This window comes from Bos grunniens, chromosome 12, assembly GCF_055505025.1.
Source record: "Bos grunniens cultivar Pamir isolate PY7600 chromosome 12, Bosgru_T2T1.0, whole genome shotgun sequence".
NCBI lineage: Eukaryota > Metazoa > Chordata > Mammalia > Artiodactyla > Bovidae > Bos > Bos grunniens.
The window spans coordinates 36,969,354-36,987,065 of NC_141176.1; the positions used below are offsets into that span (position 1 = coordinate 36,969,354).

At 56.4% G+C, this 17,712-nt stretch overlaps 1 protein-coding gene across 1 annotated transcript in view; it reads right to left on the reverse strand.

Annotated features, from left to right (window-relative positions):
• LOC147361714 (uncharacterized) overlaps positions 1-17,712 on the reverse strand; it is a 53,246-nt gene that overhangs the window by 5,418 nt on the left and 30,116 nt on the right. The window contains exons 29-45 of the mRNA XM_086328412.1: positions 16,602-16,826; positions 13,239-13,388; positions 12,446-12,603; positions 11,310-11,521; positions 10,638-10,858; positions 9,333-9,530; positions 8,692-8,856; positions 8,196-8,347; positions 7,756-7,924; positions 5,118-5,226; positions 3,577-3,713; positions 3,024-3,149; positions 2,771-2,941; positions 2,450-2,674; positions 2,105-2,231; positions 1,142-1,341; positions 583-795 (exon numbers count right to left, since the gene is read on the reverse strand). Of these exons, the coding sequence (XP_086184538.1) occupies positions 583-795; positions 1,142-1,341; positions 2,105-2,231; positions 2,450-2,674; positions 2,771-2,941; positions 3,024-3,149; positions 3,577-3,713; positions 5,118-5,226; positions 7,756-7,924; positions 8,196-8,347; positions 8,692-8,856; positions 9,333-9,530; positions 10,638-10,858; positions 11,310-11,521; positions 12,446-12,603; positions 13,239-13,388; positions 16,602-16,826 (2,958 nt within the window). The remainder of the gene's footprint in view (positions 1-582; positions 796-1,141; positions 1,342-2,104; positions 2,232-2,449; positions 2,675-2,770; positions 2,942-3,023; positions 3,150-3,576; positions 3,714-5,117; positions 5,227-7,755; positions 7,925-8,195; positions 8,348-8,691; positions 8,857-9,332; positions 9,531-10,637; positions 10,859-11,309; positions 11,522-12,445; positions 12,604-13,238; positions 13,389-16,601; positions 16,827-17,712) is intronic.

Sequence of the window (17,712 nt, forward strand, 5' to 3'; positions counted from 1 at the left end):
ATGCTCTTATTACTATCCTAGGTAAAGTCTTCTGGCTTTGTCTGTGGACATCAGCCCTCATCGGGGCAGGGCTGGAATGAGCCCCCATTGAGGCTAGATGTGTGTGACCCATGGGACCTAAATTTCCCTCTGTGGGACTATCTGATTAAGTCTTCTGCTGGCACAATGGACCAACAAAAGCCATGTGAAGGCCACGTCTTTGAAATGAAGGCAGGTGAAGGGGTCGGCAAGGAGTCCCTGGCTCACAGCTCTGCCCCTGACGCCCTGCATGGCTTCAGAGCTGCAGCACCAGATTGGGATCCAGCCGGGCGATCTCAGGGTCCCAGCCAACACCCCATCCTGCCCTTTGGAGCAGGCCTGGCTCTCAGCCTCTCTGAGGGTGATCCTCCTACTCCCTGTCTGTGTGTTGAAGTCATTGCCCAGACTCATCTCATCCATGCACACGATTCCACTCAGGGTTAAGGTGGCTTCCTGCAAACTTACACCATTGGCCCTCAAAGCTGCAGGGACAGGAGACCTGGTGTGTTTGGAGTCCTTGTCTACAGACAAGGTCAGCTAGCCAGCTGGCTGCCCGAGACTCACCTGGTGGAGAGAAGGCAGAACTCCCACAGGGCAGGCAGCCTGCCTGGCCTGGCTGGGCACTGAAGGTGCCTGAGGGGCAGGGAAGGCACTCTCTCACGCTGTCTGCCTGGTTGCTGTTCCGGAAGGTTCCAGGTGGGCAGGGCCTGGGGCTGGGAGTCCCGGCAGGACAGTAGTGCCCCACTGGGCAGGGCTGGCTGTAGTAGCTCTCTGTCCCTGTGGGGAGTGGAGGGGTTTCTGAGCCGTAGGCTACAGCGAAGGCGGGGACAGATGCCAGGTGGTCCGTGTCCTATTCCTGGGCCCCAGCTTCACCGTGTGCGTGTGTACAGTGCTGCGCATGGTCTGATTCGTAGGTCTTCATCCAGCATCCGGACAGATGTGATGCCTCCCTGCTCCCAGTCCTCCTTCACCTGTGTCCTCTGTGGGTCTGAGCTACAGGCCTGTCCCCCACACACTCCTAGGGTTCTGCTGGCCTCTCCGCCTGCCACCTCTGTCCGCCCCACCAGGCTCAGCCCATTTATGACCAGAGGTCCAAACTGTGCCCCCTGCTTCCCACTCTCACCCTGGTGGCAACTGAATCCGGCGGGACAGGGCTGGCAGGGCAGGGTGTCCAGGGCCCAGCTGTGGTAGGTGCCCGCTTCACAGAGCCGGCAGCAAGTCTCCTGGGAGACCCTGAGGCCACTTCCATTCAGGGCCTCAGAGCCCCCGGGGCACGCACGTGGATGGATGCTGCCAGGGGGGCAGTAGTGGGGAAACACGCAGCTGCACAGACAGAGTCCAGGCCCCAGTTTCACAATGATGGGTCTGTGTTGTGGCTTCTTGTCTCACCAGTAGAGCCCGACCTCCCCCAGGTATGGGCCTTAAACTGGTAAGCTGGCAAGGAGAGGAGGGCCCCACTATCACCCCAGATGGGGACCTCTGGTTGCTTTGTGTCTGATGGGCCTAAGCACGTTGTGGTGCCTTTCTGGAGGGGCTGAGCTGTGCCCAGGTAGCCAGGCCGTTGGGCAGCATCCATGTCCATGCTCCCTGCCCACCTCACCCTGGACACGAGGATGTGTGGACTAGATAAGACTGGTGGGGCAGCTGGGGGAGTTAGTCCAGGACATAGGAATGGGGCTGCCAGGTGAAATACAAAGTGTGTGGTCACACTTGAATTTCAGATAAACAGTATAAATGCTCCCAAGCATTGCATGGGCCATAGTTACATGAGCAATTTACTCAGTTTACCTGAAATTCAAATGTAACTGGGTTTCCTGCATTTTAATTTATTTACTTAAACCTGGCCGCCCTACAGGATGACCCTAGACCCTGATTAAGGGTATCTCAGTGCAGTTTGCTTCCTCGCCCTCCTTCCCTGGGACAGAGGCGGAGAAGACAAGTAGAGGGCCCCCGGTGCTTGTCACTGAGCCCCGCTGTTTGGCCTGAATCCTTTAGGAACCTGAGGGCGTTGACCCCTGTTGGAGAGCCCGGAGGCTGAGACATGCTGGGGAGCCTCAGACTCAGACGGCGGGGTTGGGGTACTCACAGCTGACCTGGGCCAGTGTAGGTTGAGGAGCCGGCAGGGCAGACATAGCCCCCAGGGCAGAGTGGGGGGACCCCAGTCTGGGGCCCACAGTAGGAGCCAGCCCTGCAGGTGACCTCGGCCACAGCACCTGAGGGAGACAGAGACAGGCTGAGAGCCCTTGGCCTTGGGGGGATCCAAATGCACGGAACCAAAAGACTGGGTGGACACTGGGGGACCAGGCCGATGGTTTGCTAGGGCCAGCAGGTGGCCATGCAGTGCCTGTGTGATGTTCCTTGGGCCTCTTGTGTGAACTGGGGTGCAGGGCTGGGGGCAGGGGCTGGGAGGGATGAAGCGCTGCAGTCTCACCTGCAGGGCACTCGGTTCCAGCTCTGCAGGGGGTTGCAAACACATTTGCGTGGCCACTCTGCTCAGCCTCTGGGCAGTAGTGGCCAGGGGGGCAGAGTTCACAGTCTCCCCGGGATGATGCCCCTGGCTCTGTCCGAAATGTTCCAGGTGGGCAGAGAAGGGCACCCTGACCACCTGGACACCAGTGGCCTGGAGGACATGAGTGGTCTTCAATGGAAGAGAGACCTGGGGCAAAGGCAGAAGGCAAGGAAGGTGCCCCCCAATGCCTCTTGACTCTCCTCCCTAGAGGCCTCAGCATCCGGCCTGGGGGCGGCCTCTCACCTGGGGACGGGCAGTGGTAGCCGGCTGGGCAGGGGAGGCACTCTGCCAGACTCTGGGCCCCTTCTGCTGCCAGATAGGTGTGCTCCGGGCAGGCCTGAGGGGCTCCTGGGTGGGTGTTACTGCCTCCGGGGCAGTAGTGGCCAGCTGGGCAGGGCTGGATGGCCGAGGCCCCTGGAAGCAAGGGCAGGGCTCATGTTCCCTGCTCCCCAGCCCTTCTCAGGAGCTGTACACTCCAAGCTCACAGGTGCCTCACCCGCTTTGCACCAATGCCCAGCAGGGCAAGGCCCACAGTCTTCTTGTTGCTTGGCTCCAGGGGCGGCTGTCACAGTGTGATGTGGGCACGGGGCGGGTTCTCCACTGCCCTCTGGGCAGTAAAAGCCTGAAGCACATGGATGGTGCTGGGTCCCACGAGGCAGGGAGACTCTGCCCCGTCGCAGGTGGGGCACAGCACTGGGATGGCGGGAGCCTGTGTTTGGAGCAGGGGCTGGGGGACTCTGTTGCCCAGGAGTTGCGAGGTCTGGATGCCAGTCCTGGTTCCCCTGGCTTCTGCATTTGTCAAATCAGTGACCATCCGGATTGCAGTGGGTGTGTACCATATAGGATGTTACATACATGTGGTATATGAAATTACACACATGTGTATCATGTACACATTAGATGTACAAAAACCAGGGTCGACTATTTTTAGAGTCTGTTTGTGACACACGGAAAAGCTTCTCTGCTAGGGTGGGCCATGTGGTGAGGGCTGGATGGTCTTCCCTCTGCCTCTTTCACATCCCCCAGGGGTAGGAAAAGGGGGCTGTTACCTTGTGGGCACTGCTTGGCACACAGCTGTCCCTGGGAACATGGGTGCTGGGGCTCCCTGGGGCCTGGTGTTGTCACTGCAGAGGTCCCAGGTGGGCAGAAATAACCAGCAGGACACTTCCCCCTCACCTGTCCGTTTCTACCAGCCAGAGAGAGGGGAGGGCGTGAGACCAGGATGGAGTGGCCCTCCTGAGCCCAGTTTCCCAGTGCTGGGGGAAGCCCACCCTGGCTTCGGGCACTCTCACTGTGACCCAAGGTGTGTGTGAGAGATCTTTGAACTCTGCCCCAGAAGCACGTGTGACTATATCCAAGTATGTGACAGAAAAAGTGAGCCCCTGGGTGTGAGCTCACACCTGGAGCCCCACCCCACCCCACCTTCTGGAGAAGCTGGGTGTCTGGGTATCTTCCCTCCATCTTCTTGATCGCAGGGCTTCTGGGCAAGCCCAGGGGATAAGAGCAAGGCAAGCCCTCCAGGACAAGCTGGAGGCCCTGTGGCACTTGCTGTGGCGTGAGAGGCTGGGGACAGCAGATACTATCCCCACGTGTGCTCAGGGTCTTCCAGGCCCAGGATCGAGCCCCAGGCTGGCCTCCAGCTCAGGAGTGTGAGAAGGCAGGCTAGACCTAAAACTAGACTTCCCTTCCCGAGATGGGAGAGGAACCCCCAGGTAGAGAGGCTCAGGAGCCTTGGCTGTCGCCTCACAGGCAAAAGACACTCCACTGGGAAGCAGGTTCTGCTTCTAGCAGAACCTCCTCTGACGACATTGTTCCCAGCCTCCAGAGCTGCCTTGAGTAAGTGTGAGGACTCTTCCTGACCAGAGACCGCCAGCGTGCTTTTGCTTTGTCTGGCTGCTCTGAGCAGCTGGGCCTACCACTAAGGTCTCGGGAGATGCTGGAAGAGAGGGAATCCCATGGAGGTTTTGTGTCTCTGAACCTGGGGTGCAGCGTTCTTGCCCTGACTCCTGTTGCTCCACTCTGCAGACAGGTGCAACCTTGCATGTGTCTCCCACAGAGAGGGGGTGTCAGGTATCAGGTGGGATTTGGGCCACCTGCTCATTTGTCATGTTTAAAGAAGATGCAGATTCTCTCTCTAGCCCAAGCTCCTCAAGCTACAGAAAACTCGGAAGCAGAGGCACAGGAAGAATTGCAACCTTCCCATGAGCATCTGCGTGTGATGCTGGGTGTCTGCACAGGACGCTGGTATCGTCCAGAGGTACGAAAGGTGTTACCTGTGAGGAGCTGCCCTGTTTTTAGGCCGGAACTGAGCAGAGCTATTTTCATTTCATATCGTTTCTTATTCAGTTTGAATATATATCATTTATTTTAAAATCTAGGTCTGTACTAATTGTCCTGACTTTCTAACTGTCTCTACGCACTTGTCAGGCTTCCCCTTTCTGTTCAGGCCATGCAGCCAGTGGTCTTACTGGCTGCCCCGGCCTCCACAGTTTGGAGACTCTGGGACAGGCTAAGGGATCCTGGGCCTCTTCATTCTGAGGGTGCACTTTGATGGCAGTGGCAGGGGGTGAATTGTTGGGCTGTTACTGACCTGCAGTAGTGACCAGGGGGACAGACAGAGCAGTCACCCTCTTCCCGGAGGCCTGGCATGTCCTTGGGAGTGAAGGTCCCTGGTGGACATGGAGGTGGGGACCACGTTCCTGGAGAAGGGAAGCAGCTGGTAAAGGTGGCCAGTGGATGGCCTGGGCCACGTCTGTGCCTTGGTCCTTCCCAGAAGGGTGGGCTCACAAAGGCGTCTCTGTCCCAGGCCCCCCACCCGTCAGTGCCTGCTGCCCTGAGGGCACCGAGTTTCTCAGGCGGCTTCTTCAGAGCTGATGGAGTGGTTACGGTGGTGCCCTCAGTCCCTCCCCCTGGGGTCACTGTCTCTTTACAAGAGGAACTCCCATGGAGGGTTTTCAAGGAGCCGTGGAGTGGTTTTGGGGGGAGGGGCTGTCTGGCTCTCTGGCGGCCTCCGTGCGTGCATCAGAGTCCTTGGGCCTCCCCCCCAACCCCGCCTCAACCCCTCAACCCCCCAGGCCCTCTGCTCCGCCGGCTGTGGGGCAGCACTCCCGTGGCTGTTCCATCCTCCATGACGCAGCACCCCCAACCCCATCACAGCCTTGGCCTTTGTCCTGGCGGGCGCCCTCTGGCTTTGCTGGCCTCAGTGTTTCCTTGTGCATGTAGGCTGGGCTGGTAGATACTAGTGCACATGCCCTGAATGGAAATAAATTTCCTGACAGAGGAAAAGGTTTAGAGGGAGCAATTGGAGTGGCAGTAAGAAGCCGAAAGGTGCAGGTTTAGTTTGGGGGGACATTAAGAGTAAGAGCATCAGCACCTCAGCAAGGGGGTGCTGATGGTCTGGGTGGGGGTCTGGGTGGTCCAGGAGAGCCGTCTCCCCCCAAGAGGTGTGTGTGTGTAGTGTCCTGTATGTGCACTGTGTGTGGTGTGTGTACACTATATGTGTACTATGTGTGGTGTGTACTATATGTGTGCTGTGTGTGTGTGCACTGTGTGTACTGTATGTGCACTGTGTGTGTCTGTGTGTGTGTGTGTACTGTGTGATGGTGTTTGTGTGTGTACACTATATGTGTACTGTGTTTGTGTGCACTATGTGTGGTGTGTGTGTACTGTGTGTGTGTACTATATGTGTGCTATGTGTATGTGTACTGTGTGTCCTGTATGTGCACTGTGTATGTGGTGTGTGTACACTATATGTGTACTATGTGTGGTGTGTGTGTACTATGTGTGTGTGTACTATATGTGTGCTGTGTGTGTGTGTACTGTGTGTACTGTGTGTGTACGTGTGTGTGTGTGTACTGTGTGTATACACTATATGTGTACTGTGTTTGTGTGCACTATGTGTGGTGTGTGTGTACTGTGTGTGTGTACTATATGTGTGCTATGTGTATGTGTACTGTGTGTCCTGTATGTGCACTGTGTGTGTGGTGTGTGTACACTATATGTGTACTATGTGTGGTGTGTGTGTACTATGTGTGTGTGTACTATATGTGTGCTGTGTGTGTGTGTACTGTGTGTATACACTATATGTGTACTGTGTGTGTGTGCACTATGTGTGATGTGTGTGTACTGTGTGTGTGTACTATATGTGTGCTGTGTGTGTGTGTACTGTGTGTACTGTGTGTGTGTGTGTGTGTGTGTACTGTGTGTATACACTATATGTGTACTGTGTTTGTGTGCACTATGTGTGGTGTGTGTGTACTGTGTGTGTGTGTACTATATGTGTGCTGTGTGTGTGTGTATTGTGTGACTAGTATGACATGCAATCACGGGACAACAGGCCACGTTATTTGAATTTGGGATGTCCTAAATATTCTGGGCTATGAGGTTGGTCATTTAAAAGGGGTATAACTTTCACACCACAGGCACAGGAAAGACAAATGTACACATCATTTGCAGATCAAACACTTGTAAATGTAACATGCTTACTACCCTAAAATGGGCAGGAGAATTTTCTCCCACGTTTGCCTGAGACGTGACAAAGCTTATGGACTTTTGTGGACACCTGCCTGTGTGCTGGGCAGCATGTGTTTGTGTGTGCACATGTACTGTGTGTGCATGTTTGTGCATCTGTAGGTGTTTGCGTGTGCACCATGAGAGTGTGTGAGAATACATGTGTGTATGTACAGGTACTTGCGTGTGGACATGCTGGTGCAAGTGTGGGCTCCTGCGCAGTGTGTTCTGGGCAAGCAAACCTGCAGTTGCTGTGGCTCTGCCGTCTCGTCTGTCATGCCCCCAGAACCCTGACGTCACCGCAGGGCCCCTCTCCAGGCGGAGCTCAGGAGGCCACCCCAGACTGTCGCCCCAGACTAGCACAGCTAATGATAGCAGTCTGCCACTGTCTGTGGTCCAGGTGCTCACTGGGGCTCCCAGGGTGGGTGCAGGGAGGAGGTGGGCATGGAGCTTGGGTGAGTCAACAGAGGGTGGGAAGAGAAACAAGAGGGTAGGGGGAGAGTGAGGTGTGGGGTTGGGTGGAGGGAGGGCCGAGGCTGTGAGTGAGCTCTGCACACTGGCCTTCCTAGCGCGAGCTTGGTGCCTGACGCACAGTAGGCCCTCTGTGGATTGTGAACGAATGAATGAATGAAATGAAGGAAGGAAGTGGGTAAGATGGGGGAGTTACTGGGAAAGAAGAGAGCCCGGGAGGCATGGGAACTGGGGGCTGCTGGGCATACCGGCTGGGCAGTAGGCGTGGGCTGGGCAGAGCTGGGGCGCTCTGGTTCCAGGATGCGGGCAGTAAAAGCCAGGTGGACACTGGAGGCAGGTGTCTGAGCCCAGGGAGGACTGGTACTCTCCGGGACGGCACAGGGCAGGCCGAGCAGCCCCGGGTGGGCAGGAGTGGCCCTGGGCATTGGACAGAGAGCAGACCTCTGAGGGCCAGGCTGGGTGTGGTCAGGGGCCCCGGCTCGGGAAGGGCAGTGCCTTGTCTTTCCTTCTCTGTTTAGGCCTAGGTGCCCGGAGTGCAGGAGAACAGGAGGCTGGATGGGGTGGCTGGGGAGCAGAGTGGGGTCTGGGAGATGGAGCTGCAGCCTCACCTATGAGGACCTGAGAGCTCCTGCTTGAGACTGGGCCTTGGGGGTGCCTGGGTCCCCTCCTTTCGTGCCCAGGGAGGTACCTGTGGGCAGAGCAGAGCAGTGGGACTAGGGGCCCTGGCGTCCAAGGGGCATTGAGAGCCAGCCGCACAGGAGCCAGGGGCAGAGCCAAGGCCCAGGCTCGGGCAGAAGGAGCCAGCTGGGCAGGGCTTGCAGCTCTCCTCAGAGACACCGCCTAGAGAGAGAGGTTTCCACACTGGAGAGTCGGTCCTGGACAGGCTCCCTGCCAAGCCCACTGCCGTCTGCCAGGCCAGCACTTAGCCAGCACCATGGGTGTCAGTGAAAAGGCAAGGCCAGGGCCTCCCCCAGGGCACCGCTGGTATTCTACAAGCAGAGCCTTGCATTGAGCAAGCCTGTCCTTGGTGTGTTGCCTGGACTCGTATCCACCCAGGGAGCCCCAAGGAGCTAGACCGACAGATGCTCCTGCTGTGCTGTGGGCGTGGCCCTGCGGGGCTGAGTGGGAGTTGAAGAGGGAGGGTCCCATGGATGGGGGGTGGGAGGCACGGGTCAGAGGCTCACCTGGGCTGCTCCTTGTCTTCCCCACGGGGCAGGGAACAGGATGCAGGGTCCCCTGTGGGCAGTAGTGGCCTCTAGGGCAAGGCCCGTTGAGGGGGAAGGCAGAGTTTCTCCAGGGAGTGGAGCTAGAGGCGCCTCCCTCACAGTAGTAACCGGCTGAGCAAGGTCCTTGAGCAGAGAGATGTAGGCTTTTAGGGTAGCCAACGGCACTGCAAGCCCATGTCCCAGCCCTCCCGCATCCCTGCCTTCAGCCCCCAACACTGGAGGCAGGAGAAGGTCAGGAATCAGGAATGACTTCCATACGGAGCCTGGAGTGGGGCAGCAGAGATGACAGATGGCGCTAAGCTTGGGTTTGTAAGGATCCCGCTCTCCACAGCTGCCATAGGTGGTGGGATGTTCTCAACCCCATTTTACAGGGGAGGAGACTGAGGCCCATGAGGTCAAGTGACTCATCCAGGTCACTCCTGCACTGAGCAAGGGATGAGAACCCTTGCTCCCAGCCTTGAGGCCCCGCGGGGGAGGGAGGAAGCAACAGGGTCCAAGGGAGGAGGTGCAGGGGGCTGCACTGAAGCCAGCCCCTGACGTCCACCATGGCCCTGCCAAGGCATGTCCTGAGGAGGCTGTGCGGGGCTGCTGGTACCTACCCTCAGGCTGCCCGTTGCCCTCCCCAGGGCAGTACGTCCCTGCAGGGCAGGGCTGGCAGGCCCTGGAGGAGAGAGCACCTTCCCGTGGATTCAGGGTCCCCTCTGGGCAGGGATGAGGAGAGGGCGTCCCTGATGGGCAGTAATGACCTGTGGGGAGGCCAGAGCAGGAAGCTCTCAGTGTCTGGCTCCAAGACTTTCCTCACTCCAGGCAGAGCACACAGCCAGAGGGCAGGGGTGGGGGTGGGTGTGTGACTTGCCCAGCGGATGGAGGAGGCTGGCAGGCTTGGAATCCAGGGTATGGAAGTGCTGGTGGAGGTCTGTCCGGGGTGTGCGTGTGTGCGTGTGTGCGTGTGTGCGTGCCTGTGTGCCCTTGTGTGTGTGCCTGTGTGCCCTTGTGTGTGTAGGTGTGCATGTATGTGCCCTTGTGTGTGTGTGTGTGTGTGCCTGTGTGTGTGTGCCCTTGTATGTGTGTGCCCGCGTGTGTGTGCTCTTGTGTGTGCATGTATATCCCCTTGTGTGTACATGTATATGTATGTGTGTGCCTGTGTGTGTATGGTGTGTGTGCGTGTGAACGTGCCCTTGTGTGTGCATGTGTGTATGTGTGTGTGCCTGTGTGCATGTGCCCTTGTGTGTGTGAGTCTGTGTGGTGTGTGTGTGTGTGTGCACACAGAGGCAGCAGCACTGTCTCTGGGGTCATTACTTAGTGAGACGTAGGAGACGTGTATGGTCAGGGGTGAGAGAGAAGCAGAGTGCTGTCTGGGAGAAAAACAGGTCATGTAAGCCCCCAGGTCTCTTCTGGAGAAATGGCCGCACCCACGACAGGCAGCCTGGCCACCCGGACACACCACAGTCTTCTCTGTGGTGCTTGCTGAGAGCAAGTCAGCTGCCCACCCCAGGCAGAATTCTCCCGGGCCATCTGGTCTCATTTTGCAGATGGCTGGCTGCCCCAGGTCAGCAGCACTTAGGTTAGCACAGGGACTGACCAGACATCTGCCTTCAGGCAGGCCTGAGCTCTCCCCTCTGTCATCTCTGGGGCCCCTGCTGGGAACTGCCTTCTGGGCAGGAAGGCACAGCTGTGGGTGGGGCACTGGCACCCCGCCCTTAGCATGGGTAGCCCCACTTCACAGGTGGGCTGCTGGCTGCTGGGAGGGACTGTGGTTTTACTGTCGACTGGAGAGTCCCAGGACGGAGCAAAGCTGAGGGAGATGGTGGTCCTGCCTGCACTGAACCCTCAGGGGTACCATCCACTGGGGTCATGCCCAACGTCCCTCTGTCCCCAGAGGTGGGCCTGGGGGCATTTGTTACCCTTGGGGCAGGTGACGGGCTCCACGGTGGCAGCCTTCTGGCAGTAGGTACCTCCCGGGCAGGGCAGGCAGGTGTCAGCACCAGGCAACGGGCTGAAGGTGCCAGGTTCACAGGGCAGCTCGCTGTGGGCCCCCGCGGGGCAGCGGAAACCAGGGGGACATCTGTATCCATGGGTTCCGTCGGAGGGTGAGGGGATGACACTGCCCCCCAGGCAGATGTACCTGAGAAAATGGGGGACCATGGTGAACTTCCTCCAGGATGACCTTGGCATTCCGGGCAGGCCAGAGGTGGAGCTCACTGGTGGCCTTGGCCAGTATCCTGCCCTTTGGATGACAAGGGGGATGCACCTGCCAGGAATCTCAGACACCTGTTGGCAAAGGGTACTAGCCGATGGGATAAAAACCAAGATCTGGCTCAGGCTGCAGAGGGTGTGAGGACACCAGAGCTCCTTGAACCCTGGGAGGTCGATGCTGGGAGGGCCCGTGGGGTGTGTGCAGTTCAGTCCCTGAGGGATGGAACACTGGGGGCATGAGTTCCTGGGGGAGGTGGTCACCTTGACCTGGGCTCTTCAGAGGGGCTGGGAGAGACCATGGGAATTTAGGGTTAGTGTGTGAACTGGGGCCCCTGGAACACCTCGCTGGGCCCCTCTTCCCCACTCAGGACGCTGCTCACCCCGCATCACAGACCCCTGCATCCAGGATGTGGGACAGCCCTGGACGGCTGCAGTAGTGCCCTGGAGGGCACGGCTGGCACTGCTGCTCACTGGCCAGGCCTGGGGCCGCGGAGTAAAACCCCGGCGAGCAGGGGACTGGGAAGCCTGTTCCGCGGGGGCAGAAGAAGCCAGGGGGGCAGATGTCATTCCCAGAGAGGCTGGGGGCCTCCACCTGTGCATCCAGAGAGAATAAAGGGTGTCAGGACCAGCTGTGGTCCTAGCTGTAGACTCCTCTGCTCCTGGGGGAGAAGCTGACAAGAGGCTGTAAGAGTCTCAAATCTCCCTGGTGACCCGCGCTTTCCACCGTAATGGCTACGACCTTTGGGGAGCACGGAGGGCATCACAGCTTCGCTGCAGGGCCTCCCCTCTTCCCTTTCTGTCCCAGCCTGCTCTCTCCTTTGGCCTTCACGTGGAGTCAGTGACTTCCAGAAGGGGATGTCTCTGTTCTAAAGGGGCATGTGTGCCCAGGGTCATGAAGCCAGTCAGTAACAAAAAGAGAATCAAAGCCAGTCAACCAAGCCCATCTGTCCATCTGTCTGCCCAACTGGGTCTGTACACCCACCCTCCAACAGCCTCTCCACTGCCCTGCTCTGCAGAATAATCCAACACAGTGATGGTTGCTTTGTTGCCACGTGGCCTTGAGAAAGCCCACTACCCCATGTGTTCTTCAGCTACTTCCTGCCTAAACGGGGTCACCCTGGGGCCTCCCTCAGGGCTGCTGTGAGGCCTGCTGTGTCAACGTGTGTGTAACGCATGGGTGCTGCCACCCAGCACATGTAAAGGCTCTGCACATGTGACCTGCTGCTACTGCCATGTGTCTCAAACCAAAAAGATGCCATCTGCTAGAAAGTGAGTGATTGAAAGAAAAAGTTTCACTGACATTACGACTGCCAGATGCCAAGGATTATAAATGCTGCTGGTTTAGAGATGGTGAGTGGTGAAGAAGACACATGTCTTAGGATCACTCAACTAAGCTGCAGGCCCCGAGCCAGGCCTGGGGACACTTGGTGGGGAGGGCCCGGCTCGCAGGTGCTTCAGTCCTGCAGGGAGAGCCTTCAGCTCAGCAGGAACCGGCTGGCTCTGTGGACCGACATACGCAGGTGCTACAGGTGGGCCAGAGCCCATCTCGGGGCCGGGCCCCATCAGGTACCTTGTGCTGGATGGGGGTGGGGGACACTGCGCCCCCTGAGCAGTAGTGGGTGGGGTGGCAGAGCCCTGATGGCCGAGACAGTCCTTCCGAGGAGCAGAACATCCCTAGAAGGAGCAGACCCAAGGGCAGTGTCAGTGGGCCTCCCTCCTCCCGCTATCTGCTCCAGCAGCCGCTGTGCCCTCCTGGGCTGTGCCCCCTGACCCTCTGACCCCCCCGACCCCCGTCGTCCCCCCGATCCCCTGACCCCCTGACTCTCCCGACCCCCCTGACTCTCCTTGACCCCCTGGCCCCCACCTTTCCCCCAATCCCCTGACCCCCCGACCTCCCTTCCCCCCAATCTCCTACCTGCTGACTTCCCTTGACCCTCCTGACCCCCCTGAACCTCCTGACCCCCTGACCTGCCATAGACCTTCACAGGCACTTGGGAGGGAGGGCTGTCCTCTCTCTCCACAACATCAGGCCTCTGGTGGGAAGTTGGGATTCGTCTTGTCCTGAGCACTAGAGGTGGACGTGGTGGGGCAAGGGGAGGCCCTGGGAACCCAGGGTGGGGGCTGCGGGCCCCTGGGGGATGGCGTGTCAGGGCCCATGGGTGGACCTGGACTTTCCAGGTGCTGCCCTGACAACGGCCAGGGGCCAGGCCCTTACTCTCAGGAACTTCCTGCTGCCTTTTCTACTCTTCCTGTTCTCTCCCAGCCTCTTAGTCAGGCTTCCTGAGGGCTCCTGTCCAGAGTTCACCAACCTGCTGGGCACAACTCACAGTCCAGCTCTGCAGTGGCCCCTTGCCTGGGCCCGAAGGTCCCTCTAGGGCACGGGTGGGCAGTGGCTGAGTGGGAGCCGGGGGGGCAGAAGTAACCCTGGACGCATGGTTTGGGGGCTCTGGCAGAGGGACCTGGGGGCAACAGCAGGGTCACTCTGAGATTGTGGGAGACCTGCCCCCCCGAGCAGCCTGGGTGGGAGACTTGGGACCTGAATCTGCAGGCAGGTCCTGAATCTGCCTTGACCCAGGCACAGCACTTTATTCTTAGTCTGATTTTGGGCATGTTGGCTGGCAGGGGCCCCTCAGTGGCTGATGGGCAGCCATGGTAGCAGGTGCATCATCAGAAAACCTTTGTGGCCCCTGAGACCTCAGTCTCTGGGACCCTGGCTGTTGAGCATAAAGCTCCCTTTGTCTAGGACATGGCATTGCCCACACTGATCACACTGGGGCCACACTCTGGGTTTCCTCAGTGGCCTACAGATCCCCTGCTCAGGCCTCCCTGTAGCCGCCTGCGTTTAGAGATAAAGGCCACGTCATAGCAAACACCCTCTCCCAGCAACACAAGAGATAACTGTACACATGGACATCACCAGATGGTCAATACCAAAATCAGATTGATTATATTCTTTGCAGCCAAAGATGAAGAAGAAGAAGCTCTATACAGTCAACAAAAACAAGACTGGGAGCTACTGTGGCTCAGATCATGAACTCCTTATTGCTAAATTCAGACTTTTTGAATAAAGTAGGGAAAACCAAGAGACCATTCAGGTATGACCTAAATCAAATCCTTTATGATTATACAGGGGAAGTGACAAATAGATTCAAGGGATTAGATCTGATAGACAACTCTGTCTATCAGATAAACTATGGACAGAGGTTCGTGACATCATGCAGGAGGCAGTGATCAAGACCATTCCCAAGAAAAAGAAATGCCAAAAGGCAAAATAACTGTCTGAGGAGGCCTTACAAATAGCTGAGAAAAGAAAAGAAGCTAAAGGCAAAGGAGAAAAGGAAAGATATACCCATCTGAATGCAGAGTTCCAAAGAATAGCAAGGAGAAATAAGAACGCCTTCCTCAGTGATCAATGCAAAGAAATAGAGGAAAATAACAGAATGGTAAAGACTGGGATCTCTTCAAGAAAGTTAGAGATACCAAGGGAACATTTCATGCAAAGATGGGTACAATAAAGGACAGAAATGATACGGACCTAACAGAAGCAGAAGACGTTAAAAGAGGTGGCAAGAATACACAGACGAACTATACAAAAAAGATCTTCATGACCTAGATAACCATGATGGTGTGACCACTCACCTAGAGCCAGACATCCTGGAGTGTGAAGTGGGCCTTAGGAAGCATCACTATGAAGAAAGCTAGTGGAGGTGATGGAATTCCAGCTGAGCTATTTCAAATCCTGAAAGATGATGCTGTGAAAGTGCTGCACTCAATATGCCAGCAAATTTGGAAAACTCAGCAGTGGCCGCAGGACTGGAAAAGGTCAGTTTTCATTCCGATCCCAAAGAAAGGTAATGCCAAAGAATGTTCAAACTGCCACACAATTACACTCATCTCACATGCCAGCAAAGTAATGCTCAAAATTCTCCAAGTGAGGCTCCAACAGTATGTGAATTATGAACTTCCAGATGTTCAAGTTGGATTTAGAAAAGGCAGTGGAACCAGAGATCAAATTGCCAACATCCACTGGATCATTGAAAAAGCAAGAGAGTTCCAGAAAAACATCTACCTCTGCTTTATTGACTATGCCAAAACCTTTGACTGTGTGGATCACAACAAACTGGAAAATTCTTCAAAAGATGGTTATACCAGACCACCTTACCTGCCTCCTGAGAAATCTGTATGCAGGTCAAGAAGCAACAGAACTAGACATGGAAAAATAGACTGGTTCCAAATTGGGAAAGGAGTACATCAAGATTGTATATTGTCACCCTACTTATTTAACTTATTCGCAGAGTACATCATGAGAAATGCCAGGCTTTATGAAGTACAAGCTAGAATCAAGATTACCAGGAGAAATTTCAATAACCTCAGATATGCAGATGATACCACCTTTATGACAGAAAGTGAAAAGGAACTAAAGAGTCTTTTGATGAAAGTGAAAGAGGAGAGCGAAAAAACTGGCTTAAAACTCAACATTCAAAAAACAAAGATCATGGCATCCAGTCCCATCACTTCATGGCAAATAGATGGGGAAACAATGGAAACAGTGACAGAGTTTATTTTCTTAGGCTCCAAAATCACCACAGATGGTGACTGCAGTAATGAAATTAAAAGATGCTTGCTCCTTGGAAGAAAAGCTATAACCAACCTAGACAGCATATTAAAAAGCAGAGACATCACTTTGCCAACAAAGGTCCATCTAGTCAAAGCTACGTTTTTTCCAGTAGTCATGTATGGATGTCAGAGTTGGACCATAAAAAAAGCTGAGCACCAAAGAATTGATACTTTTGAACTGTGGTGTTGGAGAAGACTCTTGAGAGTCCCTTGGACTGCGAGGAGATCCAACCAGTCAATCCTAAAGGAAATCAGTTCTGAATATTCATTGGAAGGACTGATGCTGAAGCTGAAGCTCTAGGACTTTGGCCACTTGATTCAAAGAACTGACTCGTTGTAAACGACCCTGATGCTGGGAAAGATTGAAGGCAGGAGGAGAAGTGGACTACAGAGAATGAGACGGTAGATGGCATCACTGACTCGATGGACATGAGTTTGAGCAAACTCTGGGAGTTTGTGATAGACAGGGGAGCCAGGTGTGCTGCAGTCCATGGGCTCGAAAAGAGTCAGACATGACTGAGCGACTGAACTGAACTGAAGGCACATCCTGACCTCGGGTGTGTAGGTACATCCTGGGGAAACTGAGTGGGACCACAGTCCATGACACCTTAGGGTCCTCGATTTCAGACTGTCCTGTCCTGAGCCTTGTGCCTGCTGTTCTGGGCTGAGCCCTGGGCATGTTGGGGGCCCCCATGCAATAACCCATCCTGGCTTAAGAGCAAACAAGCCCTCCCCTCAAACCTGCCTGTTTCAGGTTTATCCCTTCCTTTATCCCGCTTTTGGTTGTCAAGGACTGCACGTGAGTCATAACTCTACGACCGTGACAACCAAGCTCCTGTCGTAAGAATTCCTGAGGTGCACATGCAGGGGAGGGCACCAGGGCCCATGCCCCTCATTCCCCCTGCCCCGCCCATGGCAAGGCGCTCCCCTCTGTAATGAGACTGGCGGATCCAGGCCCCCAAGGGGCCCATGGAGAGCTCAGTGATCCTGTCTCTGGCACATTGCCTTGGGGCCATTCCCCAATAGGGAACTCGAGCTCACCCTGGGGAGCTCACCTGTGCCCGAGGCCTGGCAGTAGAACCCAGCAGGACAGGGCTCACAGGACCCCTGGGCCTCCCGGGGCTGGAATGTTCCATTCTCACAGGCCCTAGGCTGGGGAGAACCTTCTGGACAGGAGAAGCCGGGAGGGCACCGGAAAGATGAAGGGGTGGCTGAGGTCTGGCCAGGGGGACAGTAGTAACCTGCCGAGCATGGCCCGTCCGGGAAGCGTTTCCCAGCCCCTGTGGAGAGAGGGTGGAGAGCGGGGCTTGGCTTCAGGTGAGAAGGGGAAGAGGAGGGGGAGGCTGGTGGTTGAGGTGCCAGGCCTGGAGCCAGACTTGTTCCGTGGCTGCTGCCCCTGCAGCTGTGCCAGAGGCCTCTCTGAACTTCAGTCTGTGAGCGAGTAACCCTGCTGTGAGCATAAATGAGCCAAAGGTCCCACCTGGTCATGCAGAGCCAAGGTGAGAGTGCTGACTGGGGCCCAGGACACAGGCCAGTCTTCGGTGGGCAGAGCCCGCGGCTGGTGGGCCCACACCTTGCACCCTGGCCTTGTCCCCAGATGCTCTTACGGGGCTCGCCGGGGGCCTGGGGACCATCTGGGGGAACACACTCTGCCCTTCTGCTCCCAGCCTCACACACCACTCCACCTCCTGCCCACCTGTGTCTTCTGGGCTGTTTATGTATAAACGGACTAGATGCTATCACTGACAACTACTCCTCACACTTCCTCTCTCCAACATGGGTACAGCTGTGCTCACCCTGTCATCCCGGGGCTCAATCCTGGGGTGTCCTCCTGAAGCCCTGCCCCTAGCTGCTCCCTGAGCAAGGCTAGTGACCTTCAAAGCCCGTGCTTACCCCACGGCCCCTCCCAAGAACACTGCAGGAGTCCGGGTGTGCCTGAGCTGGGGTGCTCCTCTGTTTCAGTGTATCCCCCTCCCCTCTGTGAACTTCCAGGGGTCGGGGCCAGTCACTTTTGCCCTCCCCTCCCATCCCTGTGCCCAGGCCTCCAGCAGAGTCCCTTGTGGGGGCTGCAGGTCATAGTGATATGAGAGGGTGTCTGACCTCAGGCAGACTGTGTCTTTGGGGGAAATGGAACCATTTAGGACCCTCAAAGTCCCTGGTAAATGG